This window comes from Oncorhynchus mykiss, chromosome 23, assembly GCF_013265735.2.
Source record: "Oncorhynchus mykiss isolate Arlee chromosome 23, USDA_OmykA_1.1, whole genome shotgun sequence".
Classification (NCBI taxonomy): Eukaryota; Metazoa; Chordata; class Actinopteri; order Salmoniformes; family Salmonidae; genus Oncorhynchus; species Oncorhynchus mykiss.
Window position 1 is genome coordinate 54694366 of NC_048587.1, and position 15108 is coordinate 54709473.

General features: G+C 41.9%; 1 protein-coding gene across 3 annotated transcripts in view; it reads left to right on the forward strand.

The window, feature by feature from the left end:
* Window positions 1–509: 509 nt before the first annotated feature.
* The window catches only part of LOC110502989 (adenylosuccinate synthetase isozyme 2), a 33250-nt gene continuing 18651 nt past the window's right edge, over window positions 510–15108 (forward strand). The window contains exons 1-2 of one of the 3 annotated variants that reach the window (XR_005039271.1): window positions 510–815; window positions 14569–14671. Coding sequence is in view for 2 of the 3 variants with exons in the window: in XM_036960819.1 (XP_036816714.1) it covers window positions 624–815; window positions 14569–14671 (295 nt within the window). In the remaining variant the exon portion in view is untranslated. The remainder of the gene's footprint in view (window positions 816–14568; window positions 14672–15108) is intronic. The other 2 variants (XM_036960819.1, XM_021581351.2) reach the window with 2 other exon arrangements.

The following is a 15108-nucleotide window of genomic DNA, read 5'->3' on the forward strand; positions in this document are numbered from 1 at the left end:
AACGCTCGGATCAACCCTACTCATCTGCCAGAGCTTCCAGTGTGCGCTCTGAACGCTCCTAGAGCAACCGCTCTAGATTTACAAACTGACAATCTGACAACGTTCAGATTTTGTGAACGCCGAGAGAGCACTCCACAGGGAATTTACAAACACACCATATTATGCAGTCACGTGATGGAGTTTATGGAACGTTAGAAATCATTCTGTATTTGTGCAGATCTGAGACTAATCACATTGTATATGTCAAATACAAATAATATAGTGATGGGCATTCCATTTTTTGTGGAGCCTGATATTTTTTTCTCTGTTCGCCTGAAATATACGTTAATTTGGCTCCCAAACATTATGGCCCCCACATATCCCATACGAGAAATCAAATGCTGTTGTCCGGTGTTATGATATTTGTACGCTTGTGGCTAGATGGAATACACTTCCATCTCGATGTGTCGGGGACAACGCAGGGCCGGAGCATTAATCCAATCCCCTCACATCCTGGCTGTTGTTGTCGATTAATGGAGCTAGTGGGCGTGTCTGTTTAAAATAAACTATATTTCAGACCGCGCGCAGGGCTGGGTTGTAACCACTACTACCAAAGCCAGACTGCAGCGAAGAACGAGACGGACATGTCGGAGAGCTGGAGAAAAGATGCTGCGCAAAACGGTGCAGCCCATAGCACTAGTATAGAGCCACACGTGGCCAGACCAAATGTTGGCAACAGGGTGACTGTAGTGCTAGGGGCTCAATGGGGCGACGAGGGCAAAGGGAAAGTTGTGGACCTGCTCGCTCAGGACGCCGATATTGTTTGCAGATGCCAGGTAAATTACAGAGCCACTTTACCGTCTGAATGGGCTAAACGTATGCTAGCTAATAAGCTTGCCGAAGGACATGTAATTGTAAATAATGTAGCTAACATTATCTAGCTAGTTATATAACTAAGCTAACAAGTTAGCGAGCCAAGGTTGTGACAGTCAGTGTGTTGCAAAAAAAAACTAGCCCCAAAGGCTTAATTGTTGTGCCAGAGATTCTTATCCCTCTCTGGTGTTGTGTTTAACTAACGTTAGCTAAATCTGTATTTGTTGTAATTCCAAAACGTATTAACTAGCAAACACTAGCTCGTGAATTTGTGTTTGTGCAACTTGCTTTGCTAGTTAGCCGCCTAGGCTAGTGTTGGCTGGTTAGTTAGCTAAGTCTGTTTTTGTAATTGGGTGATTCTCACGAAACCTTGGTTTCAAAGATTTCAAATAAGAAATCTTTAAAAATACTTGCATCAACAAATGTCCCTTTTATGCATTAATAACAAGGTCTGAAGTGTTTGAGCATTAATTTTTACAACGTTTACTGAAAATGTAACACATTTTTGAACATTTTCCAAAACAAGTCCTTAAAAATCTACCGCAATGGTCTGAACGTCAAGACCTATAGGAAAGCTAATCCATTAATTTTATTTTATTTTATTAACAGTCATGCACAGTTACTTGAAACTGAAATAAAATATATATTTTTAAATGTTTTGTTGTTTTTGACTCATTACTACAACACCTTCCGCAATCTACAACCTAATTACCCGTTGTGGTAATTTTACATACGTTTTTGAAATTATGTTGATTTCGGTAATGAGAATAAGTATTTACGACTGAGGTATGGTTAAAAACTTAACATTTAATGTAAGAAATAAATGAGAGAATATTGGCACAATCATGGATTCAAGTTCAATCAATTTAATTTTGCAGTGCTTCAAAAGTACATAGGCTAAAAACAAAGAACCTATACAAAAACATTAACAGCACATGTCATTGTCACTACACACAGGCCCTACAGTGTCCCTTGGGGATTATGTTTCTATGACCCCAAGCGGGTGCAGCTTCTTTAAAGTAAAGCCAAACTTTTCATGCGTTTGCAAGCACATGTTTCTCTGTCTGACTCTTCGCTGGCCAATCCAAAATGGCTTAAGTTTAAAGAATTGAGCCTTGGAAAGGTTGTTCCTTGGATTCTCAGACACACATCTTCTGAAGATTTGCCATAGTCTGTTAGGGCTCTCTTATGGAATATCTGGCCATTTTTCTGACTCTCTAGATTTCCCATTTATTACAGTGGAGACTTCATCTTGATGAAGGAAGTGGCTAACAAGTTTGTGCATTAGTCTTCTCTGGTTGTTATTGGGTCATTTTCACTGACTTTGTAGTTTTCTTCTGGACCTCTGCCTTCCATGTTGACAATTACCTGCTTCCTCTTGGCCATCATCTCAAGTCTTTTCAGTCTTTAGGTTGAACATCTCTTTGGTCCTCTCCAGCAGATTCTTTTCTGTGTAGTGCAACTGACCTCAATTTTGATAATTTTCTTTCTTCTGTTCCTCTTTTTGGGTGATTAATTTGGGGTACATGTCTTCATTGGTCCTGGTATCTGTAGAGATGTCTCTTATTTTAGGAGTTGATGGCAGGGCCATTCACCTGCTGAGGTGAGAATGGCTGTTCTCTTGGAGGCTGTGTCTTCTTGACGATTTTGAACAGCTTCTTAATTTTGCTTCTTGAACATGTTGAAGTCTATCAACTTCCTCACTTGATGGTGTTATGGCCAAAACAGCTTTTAGCTGTTTCTTTCTTCTGTAATACCTTTGAATTTCCCGCCACTGTTTTTTCTTTTCATGTTGCTTTGTCAGATCTTGAGTTTTCTTGATTTTACAATGTTGCTTTCGTTTTTGATATCTGAAATGGAAAGGAAGCATGACATGAAAGGAGCATGTATCAAAACATGGGGAAAATCTTACTGTTATGGAAATGTCATCCTATACTAGACTGAATGATGTGTCTGTCTGTGTACACATCCTATAGTAGGGACTGAATGATTTATAGACTGTGGACATCCTATAGTATAAGCTAAATGGCTTACTGATTGTGTGGTGGATGTGTGCACGCATGTGTAGACTTCCTAACACTGTAGGGTATAGACACTGAGGTCATAGGCTTCCTATAGACTATATATGCTAATTATGCTTGCTATAACCTCTCCAACCCCTAACCTCTATCTCCTTCCTTCTGTACTCTTCCAGCAGTTCTGGGTTGGTGTAAACTATTTATCTAAATTGTCAGCCTAGTCTTCTGTAAAGCTTCTTTTTTTTGTCACTTGCTGACTGTCAGCAATTAAACAGGACATAAAGCAAAATATCAACAGTTAGTAAATATTTAAATTAATAGTAATTTATATTTTAAAAGTCTGATTACATTTTCATTACCGAAACAGAAGTTTTCTCTACTGCAACTGGCCTTAAATTGCAGCGGTAAGTGAGAATGGCGCTGGAGGAGATGGCCACCGTTTTAGTCTCCTAACCAATTGTGCTATGTGTTTTTTTGGGGGGTAATATTTTGTACATAATGTTTCTGCAACCGTATCTTACGGAAGAAAAGAGCTTCTGGATATCAGGACAGCGATCACTCACCTCGGATTAGACAAAGATTTCTTCTTCAACAACAAGCAGGACTCGCACGATATTCTCCAAACACCCCACAGGGCAGACATCCCAATTATGTGCAAAAGGAAGCGACGCAGAGGACGAAGAGCCGGATGCCTCGTCCAGACCCGCAGAAGGCAACTAGGAATGCTGCCGTTACCGTCAATATTACTCGCCAACGTGCAATCATTGGACAATAAACTAGACGAGGTAAGATCACAAATATCCTACCAACGGGACATCAAAAACTGTAATATCCTATGCTTTACGGATTCGTGGCTGAGTGACGACATGGATATTCAGCTAGCGGGATACATGCTGCACCGGCAGGATAGAACAGCACACTCCGGTAAGACGAGGGGGTTCGGTCTGTGCATATTTGTAAACAACAGCTGGTGCACGAAATCTGAGAATCTCTAGATTTTGCTTGCCTGAAGTAGAGTATATTGTGATAACTTGCAGGCCACACTGCTTGCCTAGAGTTCTCTGCAATACTGGCGGTTTATTTACCACCACAGACGGATGCTGGTATAAAGACCACACTCAGTCAGCTGTATGAGGAAATAAGCAAACAGGAAACCACTCACCCAGAGGCGGCGCTCCTAGTGGCTGGAGGCTTTAATGCAGGTAAACTTAAATCAGTTCTACCAAATCTCTATCAACATGTTAAATGTGCAACCAGAGGGAAAAAAATCTAGATCACCTCTACTCCACACAGAGACGTGTACAAAGCTCTCCCTCGCCCTCCATTTGGTAAATCCGACCACAACTATATCCTCCTGATTCCTGCTTACAAGCAAAAATTAAAGCAGGAAGCACCAGTGACTCGGGCTATGAAAAAAGGTCAGATGAAGCAGATGCTAAACTACAGGACTGCTTTGCTATCACAGACTGGGATATGTTCCGGGATTCTGCTGATGACATTGAGGAATACACCACCAGTCACTGGCTTTATCAATAAGTACATTGAGGACGTCATCCCCACAGTGACTGTACGTACATACCCCAACCAGAAGCCATGGATTACAGGCAACATTTGCACTGAGCTAAAGTGTAGAGTTGCCTCTTTCAAGGTGCGGGACTATAACCCGGAAGCTTACAAGAAATCCCGCTATGCCCTGCGACGAACCATCAAACAGGCAATGCATCAATATAGGGCTAAGATTGAATCATACTACACCGGCTCCGACGCTCGTCCTATGTGGCAGTGCTTGCAAACTATTACAGACTACAAAGGGAAGCACAGCCGCGAGCTGCCCAGTGGCACGAGCCTGCCAGATGAGCTAAATAACTTCTATGCTCGCTTCGAGGCAAGCAACACTGAGGCATGGACGAAGAGCATCAGCTCTTCCGGACGACTGTGTGATCACGCTCTCCGTAGCCAACGTGAGTAAGACCTTTAAACAGGTCAACATACACAAGGCTGCGGGGCCGGACGGATTACCAGGACGTGTGCTCCGGGCATGTGCTGACCAACTGGCAGGTGTCTTCACTGACATTTTCAACATGTCTGAGTCTGTAATACCATCATGCTTCAAGCACACCACCATAGTCCCTGTGCCCAAGAACACACAGGCAACCCTCCTAAATGACTACAGACCTGTAGCACTCACGTCCGTAGCCATGAAGTGCTTTGAAAGGCTGGTAATGGCTCACATCAACACCATTATCCCAGGAATCCTAGACCCACTCCAATTTGCGTACCGCCCAAACAGATCCACAGATGATGCAATCTTTATTGTACTCCACACTGCCCTTTCCCATCTGGACAAAAGGAACACCTACATGAGAATGCTATTCACTGACGACAGCTTAACATTCAACACCATAGTACCGTCAAAGCTCATCACTAAGCTAAGGATCCTGGGACTAAACACCACCCTCTGCAACTGGATCCTGGACTTCCTGACAGGCCGCCCCCAGGTGGTGAGGTTAGGTAACAACACCTGCCAGGCTGATGCTCAATATTGGCGCTCCCCAGGGGTTCATGCTCAGTCCCCTCCTGTACTCCCTGTTCACCCACGACTGCATGGCCAGGCACGACTCCAACACCATTAAGTTTTCAGATGACACAACAGTGGTAGGCCTGATCAACGACGAGACAGCCTATAGGGAGGAGGTCAGATTCCTAGCCGGGTGGTGCCAGAATAACAACCTATCCCTCAACGTAACCGACTAAGGAGATTGTGGACTACAGGAAAAGGAGCACCGAGCACATCCCCATTCTCATCATTGGGGCTGTAGTTGAGCAGGTTGAGGGCTTCAAATTCCTTGGTGTCCACATCAACAACAACACTAGATTGGTCCAAACAAACCAAGACAGTCGTGAAGAGGGCACGACAAAGCCTATTCCCCATCAGGAAACTAAAAAGATTTTGCATGGGTCCTGAGATCCTCAAGGTTCTACAGCTGCAACATCTAGAGCATCCTGACCAGTTGCATCACTGCCTGGTACGGCAATTGCTTGGCCTCCGACTGCAAGGCACTTCAGATGGTAGTACGTACGGCCCAATACATCACTGGGGCAAAGCTGCCTGCCATCCAGGACCTCTACACCAGGCGATGTCAGAGGAAGGCCCTACAAATTGTCAAACCCCAGCCACTCCAGTCATAGGCTGTTCTCTCTACTACCGCATGGCAAGCGGTACCGTAGTGCCAAGTCTAGGACAAAAAGGCTTCTCAACAGTTTTTACCCCCAAGCCATAAGACTCCTGAACTGGTAACCAAATGGTTACCCGGGCTATTTTACCCCAACTCTTTTACGCTGCTGCTACTCTCTGTTTATATTTTATGCATAGTCACTTTAACTATACAATCATGTACATACTTCCTAAATTGGCCCGAACAACCAGTGCTCCCGCACTTTGGCTAACCGGGCTATCTGCATTGTGTCCCACCACCCACCAAACCCCTCTTTTTACGCTTCTGCTACTCTCTGTTCATCATATACAGTGGGGCAAAAAAGTATTTAGTCAGCCAACAATTGTGCAACTTCTCCCACTTAAAAAGATGAGAGGCCTGTAATTTTCATCATAGGTACACTTCAACTATGACAGACAAAATGAGAAGAAAAATCCAGAAAATCACATTGTAGGATTTATTTATTTTTGTTGCAAATTATGGTGGAAAATAAGTATTTGGTTAATGACAAGTTTATCTCAATACTTTGTCATTGCCAACAAAGGGTATATAACAGAGGTCAAACCTTTTCTGTAAGGCTTAACAAGGTTTTCACACACTGTTGCTGGTATTTTGGCCCATTCCTCCATGCAGATCTCCTCTAGAGCAGTGATGTTTTGGGGCTGTTGCTGGGCAACACAGACTTTCAACTCCCTCCAAAGATTTTCTATGGGGTTGAGATCTGGAGACTGGCTGGGCCACTCCAGGACCTTGAAATGCTTCTTACGAAGCCACTCCTTCGTTGCCCGGGCTGTGTTTTTGGGATCATTGTCATGCTGAAAGACCCAGCCACGTTTCATCTTCAATGCCCTTGCTGATGGAAGGAGGTTTTCACTCAATCTCACGATACATGGCCCCATTCATTCTTTCCTTTACATGGATCAGTCGTCCTGGTCCCTTTGCAGAAAAACAGCCCCAAAGCATGATGTTGCCACCCCCATATGCTTCACGGTACACCAAACCGTGTTCTTTGGATGCAACTCAGCATTCTTTGTCCTCCAAACACGATGAGTTGCGTTTTTACCAAAAAGTTATATTTTGGTTTTATCTGACCATATGACATTCTCCCAATCTTCTTCTGGATCATCCAAATGCTCTCTAGCAAACTTCAGACGGGCCTGGACATGTACTGGCTTAAGCAGGGGGACACGTCTGGCACTGCAGGATTTGAGTCCCTGGTGGCGTAGTGTGTTACTGATGGTAGGCTTTATTACTTTGTTCCCAGCTCTCTGCAGGTCATTCACTAGGTCCCCCCGTGTGGTTCTGGGATTTTTGCTCACCGTTCTTGTGGTCATTTTGACCCCACGGGGTGAGATCTTGCGTGGCCCCAGATCGAAGGAGATTATCAGTGGTCTTGTATGTCTTCCATTTCCTAATAATTGCTCCCACAGTTGATTTCTTCAAACCAAGCTGCTTACATATTGCAGATTCAGTCTTCCCAGCCTGGTGCAGGTCTACAATTTTGTTTCTGGTGTCCTTTGACAGCTCTTTGGTCTTGGCCATAGTGGAGTTTGGAGTGTGACTGTTTGAGGTTGTGGAAAGGCGTCTTTTATACTGATAACAAGTTCAAACGGGTGCCATTAATACAGGTAACGAGTGGAGGACAGAGGAGCCTCTTAAATAAAAAGTTACAGGTTCGTGAGAGCCAGAAATCTTGCTTGTTTGTAGGTGACCAAATACTTATTTTCCACCATAATTTGGAAATAAATTCATAAATGGGACAGTGGGATTTTCTGGATTTTTTTTCTAATCTTGTCTGTCATAGTTGAAGTGTACCTATGATGAAAATTACAGGCCTCTCTCATATTTAAGTGGGAGAACTTGCACAATTGGTGGCTGACTAAATGCTTTTTTGCCCCACTGTATGCATAGTCACTTTAACAATATCTACATGTACATACTACCTCAATAAGCCTGTCTAACAGGTGTCTGTATATAGCCTTGCTACTATTTTTTTCTTTTTACTGTTTTATTTCTTTACTTACCTACACACACACACCTTTTTTTTCGCACCATTGGTTAGATCCTGTAAGTAAGCATTTCGCTGTAAGGTAATACCTGTGGTATTTGGCGCACGTGACAAACTTTGATTTGAATGGTGTTGCGAAGGTTGAGGAACCGTACTCAATTAAAGCTACACTCTTTGTGAATCCAGCCAACATGTCAGATTTTAAAATGCTTTTTGGCGAAATCATTAAGAAGCTATTATCTGATGATGGCACAATGTCAATAAAGAGGGTAGCATATTTTAAACCTGCAGGCGCTATACAAAACGCTGAAATAAAATATAAAACATGCATTACCTTTGACGAGCTTCTTTTGTTGGCACTCCAATATGTCCCATAAACATCACAATTGGTCTGTTTTTTTCTGATTCATTCTGTCCATATATACCCAAAATGTCCATTTAGAAAGCGTGTTTGATCCAGAAAAAAACAGCTTACAAAAACACAACGTCACTACAAAACATTTCAAAAGTTGCCTATAAACTTTGCCAAAATATTTAAACTACTTTTGTAATACAACTTTAGGTATTTTTAAACGTTAATAATCGATCAAATTGTAGACGTGGCAATCTGTATTCAATGCAGCAAGTAAACAAACCATGCTCCTTTTTTTACGTCTTGCGCAACTCTCAATAGTGTAACGTTGTTCCAGGATGTGCTGCTTCTTTGTTGCACAAATGAATAACCTCAACCAAATTCCAACGACTGACATCCAGTGGAAGTGGTAGGAACTGAAAAATGGTTCCTATCAAATATCCCTTGGCAAAGACAACTGAGGGAGCAGTCAGAGGCAAAAAAATAAATAAAAATCTGAACAGTTAGTCCTCGGTTTTGCCTGCTACATAAGTTCTGTTATACTCACAGACATGATTCAAACAGTTTTAGAAACTTCAGTGTTTTCTATCCACATCTACTAATAATATGCATATCTTATATTCCTGGCATGAGTAGCAGGAAGTTGAAATTGGGCACGCTATTTATCCAAAAGTGAAAATGCTGCCCCCTATACCTTAAAAGGTTAACTGGAGAAATATAGAGATCTGCTTACCTGGTAGCCATCTTGAAGGTACTGGCAGTTGTGTTGCTTCATTCAAAATCAAACTTTATTTAAAATTATCGGTGTGTAAAGTCCTTCAAATGTTCAGACACTTAATTTTTCCAATATTTGTTTTCATTATTATACATGAATATTCAGTCATTTGAAAACAAATTAACATCTAGTAGAACATCCATTTTTTACCAAAAATAATAAATTCCTATGTTGAAATTACTCTTTGTGCAAGGTAGAGAACACTTGTCTTTATTATATTTTGTTATAGTTCTAAATGACATGTTTTAGTTTTAAAATCATTACTGCCATGGTATTTTAATGGTTTCATGAATGGCCCAATTGGTAAACTAACGTTAGTTAAATTGGTGTGGTTAGCTACTCGAGCAACCCAATAGACATTCAGCATTGACAATTTAACTCTGCACTGTATTGCTAATGTCACATTGAATTCTAAAGCATCTTAGCGCTGGGAAGAGACGAGAGCCATGAGAACGAGTTTTGATCAGTCATGGAAATAAGAGCTGAAAACAAATTGGCTCCCTATTTAAAAAATATGACAAAAAAATGAGTTTTTGTGCAGGTGCAGTCAACTAGTGCAAACATATTTCGTTGTCAAAACGATATATCATAAAGAAATCGATATGTAACTAACGACCCCCCCCAATCACTAATAGCCAGCTAGCTACACTGAACACAAATATAAATGCATCATGTGAAGTGCTGGTCCCATGTTTCATGAGTTGAAATAAAAGGTCCCCAAAATGTCCCATATGTACAAAAGCTTATTTTTCTCATTCTGTGCACAAATTTGTTTACATTCCTGTTAGTGAGCATTACTCTGTTGCCAAGATAATCCATCCACCTGATGGCTGTGGCATATCAAGTAGCAGCATGATCATTACACACGTGCACCCTGTGCTGTGGACAACAAGAGCCCTCTCTAAAATGTGCTGTTTTGTCACACAACACAATGCGTATTTCTGTATGTAATAAAGCCTTTTGTGGGGCCTAATTTTTTAAAATGTACTGATTTCCTTACAGTTCTTATAACGTAACAAAATATTTGCAATTGTTGCATGTTTATATTTTGTTCAGTGTACATTCATATTACACAACCCTAATACCAGAGCCTGGTCTTACCATGTCTTGTTGGTACAGTCTGGCATTGCAAGGTGATTCAAACTCCTAGTACTGTTGAAGGTACTGTATATGCGAGCAAGTGCTTTTTGTGTACCTTCTCACTTGCCGTTGAAGTATCAAAAGCATGATGGAATGTCTGAAGACAGCAGTTAATGCATCTGACCAAAGTTGAATCATGTCTATGCAAGTTAGATTTGGCTGTCAATAAAGATACTATATATTGGCAAGCCACCTAGCTAAGCCTATGGGTTGAGTGATTACCACAACCATGGCGTCTACCTTGTGTAGACTGAATTCAGTCTGTTTTCACAGTTTTACTTTGACAAAGTCACATGCTCTGAATTAAACATGAAATTCTTACTTATGAGCCCTTTCCCAACAATGCAGAGTCAAAGAAAGGAAATGGTAAGACAATAAAATCACAATGAGGCTATATAAAAGGAATACCGGTACTGAGTCAATGTGCAGAGGTACGAGGTAGCTTCAAGATAATCTGTGCAAAAAACAAAGGGCGTCAACGCTAATAGTCCGGGTTGCCACTTGATGAATGGTTCAAGCAGTAGCCATACCCACCAGGGATGCAGCTGTATAACTTTGATGATCTAAGGCCCCATGCCAAATCTTTTCAGCTTCCTGAGGGGGAAGAGGTGTTGTCTTGCCCTCTTCACGACTATGTTGGTGTGTTTGGATAATGATAGGTCCTTAGTAATGTGGACAAGAAGGAACTTGAAGCTCTCGATGCTCTCTATTACAACTCCATCGATGTGAATGGTAAACACCTAACGTAGCTGTTATTAGGGCTGCACGACATGGTACCCTTTCCACCACTGCCATTATGAGCTATTAAACAACCTAAGTTATTTATTCAGGCAGCCCTAGGAAGCTTATGATAGGTATTTGAGCTTTTTTGACTGTTCCGGTACTATCCTTTTTTTTCTGCCAGGTACTCAATGTAAAACACAAAGCTGTAAAAAAGAAAATTGCTAGAACAAGGGCAGCACCGGTACATATTTTAAGTGTTTATCTATATGCCAACTTTGAGCATCAATGCCTAATTTATGATAACCGTTACAGATAACATAAATAATGAGGCAATTTAGTATACATCAAAGATGTGCCATTTTAAGATTCAAATATTGAAACGGTAATATCAACTGGTTAAATTATAATGGAGCACGATCTTCAAAGGGGTAGTAACCTCACTTGCTTGTAGAAGGCTGTGCAATGGCATAGCCTTGATTTGTTAAACAATTCTTGGTTATCTAACTGCACTGTCCAATTTACAGTAGCTATTACAGTGAAAAAATACCATGCTGTTTGAAGAGTGCACAACAAACTTACCATGGCAACTGGTTTGATACATTCACCTCTGAAGGTGAAATTACTTACTCTTGCTCTGATTTGTGATTCTCAGGGTCCCAGAGATAAAATGTAGCATAGTTTTGGTTGATGAAATACATTTTTATATTCAAATGTAGGAACTGGGTTCTAATTTTTTAACACCCATCACTGTATCTTTTACCAGATCTAATGTTATGTTCCCCTATAGTAATTTCACATTTCCACAAACTTCCAGTGTTTAATTTTTTTGTATTTCCTTTCCATTCGTATCAAGAATATGCATATCCTTGCTTGAAGTCCTGGGCTACAGGCAGTTGGATTTGGGTATGTCATTTTAGGTGCAAATTGAAAGGGTCCAATCCTTGGAAGTTATTAAGAACGCCTTCCTAAAATTGAGTTGTGACCTTTGGCCCCCCGAATGGCCTCAATTCGTCGGGGCGTGGACTCTACAAGGTGTCGACAGCGTTCCTTACTTGATACACACAGGAAACTGAGTGTGAACTGTGTTGACACAAACCGGTGCGCCTGGCACCTACTACCGTACCCCTTTCAAAGGCACTTAAATGTGTTCTCTTGCCCATTCACCCTCTGAATTGCACATATACACAATCCATGTCTCAAAGGTTAATGAAGGATTTTTAATCCGTCTCCTGTGCTTCATCTACAAGTGATATCAATAGGGGATCATAGACTTACCAGGTGAAAGCTGTCATTGAAAGAGCATGTTTTATGCACGGTGCATGCAGGGAGTACCAGATCAATGTGCAGGGTTGAGGTATTTAAGGTAGATATGCACATGAAGGCATGGTAAAGTGACTAGGCGTCAGGATCGATCATAAGGTATTTGAGGTAGATGCAGTGCATTCAGAAAGTATTCAGACCCGTTGCCGTTTTCCACATTTTGTTAGGCTACTGCGATTTCTAAGATTGATTAGAGGAAAACATCTTAATCTACACACAATACCCCATAATGACAAAGCAAAAACAGGTTTTTAGACATTTTTGCACATTTACATGACATTTACATAATTCAGGCTCTTTACTCAGTACTTTGCTGAAGTGCCTTTTGTAGCAATTACATACTCGAGTCTTCTTGGGTATGATGCTTCAAGCTTGGCACACCTGTATTTGGGAGTTTCTCCCATACTTCTCTGCAGGTCCTCTCAAGCTCTGTCAGGTTGGATGGGGACAGCTATTTTCAGGTCTCGCCAGAGATGTTCAAGTCCGGTCTCTAGCTGGGCCACTCAAGGATAGTCAGACTTGTCCCGAACCCACTCCTGCATTGTCTTGGCTGTGTGCTTAAGGTCATTGTCCTGTTAGACTGGGGTGGAGGTTCACCTTCTGAGGTCCAGAGTGCTCTGGAGCAGGTTTTCATCAAGGACCTCTCAGTACTTTGCTCTGTTCATCTTTGCCTTGATCCTGACTAGTCTCCCAGTCCCGCTGCTGAAAAACAGCCCCACTGCATGATTCTGCCACCACCATGCTTCACTGTAGGGATGGTGCCAGGTTTCCTCCAGATGTGACACTTGGCATTCAGGCCAAAGAGTTCAATCTTGGTTTCATCAGACCAGATAATCTTCTTTCTCAATGTCAGTCTTTAGGTGCCTTTTTGGCAAACTCCCGAGCGTGATGCCATGTGCCTTTTTACTGAGGAGTAGCTTCCGTCTGGCCACTCTACCATAAAGGCCTGATTGGTGGTCCTGCAGCGTCGGTGTCCTTTTGGAAGATTCTCCCATCTCCACAGAGGAGCTCTGTCAGATTGACCATCTCGTTCTTGGTCACCTTCCTGACCAAGGCCCTTCTCCCCCGATTGCCCAGTTTGACTGGGCGTCCAGCTCTAGGAAGAGTCTTGGTGGTTTCAAACTTCTTCCATTTTAAGAATGATGGATGCCACTGTTCTTCAGGACCTTCAATGCTGCAGAAATGTTTTGGTACCCTTCCCCAATCAGTTTAATTTACCACAGGGGTACTTCAAGTTGTAGAAGCATCTCAAGGATGAATGGAAACAGGAAGTGCCTGAGCTCAATTTGGAGTCTCATAAATCTACTCAAATCTACACCCGTTTTTCGCTTGAACTTTTTTTTTTTGTATTTTACTTTTCCTCTATCTTATCGCTGCAACTTTCCAACGGGCTCGAGAGGCAAGTCATGCTTCCTCAAACATGACCCACCAAACCTTGCTTCTCCCCCCGTATGCCAATGAAACCCTCCCCAACCCGGACGATGCTGGTCCAATTGTGCACCGCCCAATGGGAGTCACGGACTGTTGTGACACATCCTGGGATTGAACCCGGGTCTCTAGTGACGCCTTAAGCAATGCAGTGCCTTAGACTGCTGCGCAAATCGGGAGGTCCGATTTAATCCATTTTAGGGTAAGGTTGTAATGTAACGGACATTTTAAAGGGGTCGGAATACGTTCCGAATGCACGATGTTTTTTTTAGAGGCCAATTGGCTCTAGAATCAATGTAACATGGAAATATGGCTGTGTGGGAACCCTATAAAGGTGTGTAATAATTTAACAATTTTTTGTTTTTGACTTCATTCTCGCCGATATGAGACTTTTCTTATGTTTCTGAAACCCTACAGTAAGCAATGCATGTCAACGTTTAGAGCATCTTCTGGCCAGTGGAGTTTTATCATCGTCAATAGGCGCTAGGTTGTCAGTGTCTGAATGGGCTCTTCTGATATCTGTGTCTGAGTTCCAGGGTCAGAGACTAGAGGCCAAACCACATTATCTGTACTATTATGAAACTGTACAAATATGGGTGAAATGTTGACGTGCTTCTGCTGTATGTCCAATATTAAGTCTTGATAAGCAAGGCTATAGCCTTTCACATTGTGGTGATTTGTTTCATAATGTTGGATGTCTTCTCTCTCTGACTCTCCCTCTGTGTCCCTCTCTGCAGGGTGGTAACAATGCAGGACACACGGTGGTGGTGGACTCTGTCGAGTATGACTTCCATCTTCTACCCAGCGGCATTATCAACCCTAAGGTTACTGCTTTCATTGGTGAGTAGAACTCCGCCTCTGGTCCCTTATTATTATTATTATTATTATTATTATTATTATTATTATATATAAAAAGGAACACAAGGCTTTATCCTGATCGACAAGCCGATCATGATCGACCAGTTGGTGACCATTGGACAAGACAGGACTGAACAGGAAAAATGGCTGATTTCACAAGAATTGAGCTATGAAGAAATGCTAATGGTTTACTATGATCAGTTCTCTAGTCTTTGGTTCATACAGCTTTCTGTTTATTGAATCTCCTGTGCAGTTTGCATCCACACTTTCATATGCTAGCAGCTAAAATGAATGACATCTCCCAAATCTAGCCAATCTGTATTATATTCTAATATTTACAGTTTTGTCTGATGCCACACAATGTGATTGCCTTGACTGGGAGCCACCTCGCAGGCTTACAGAGTGCTAAAGATCACATT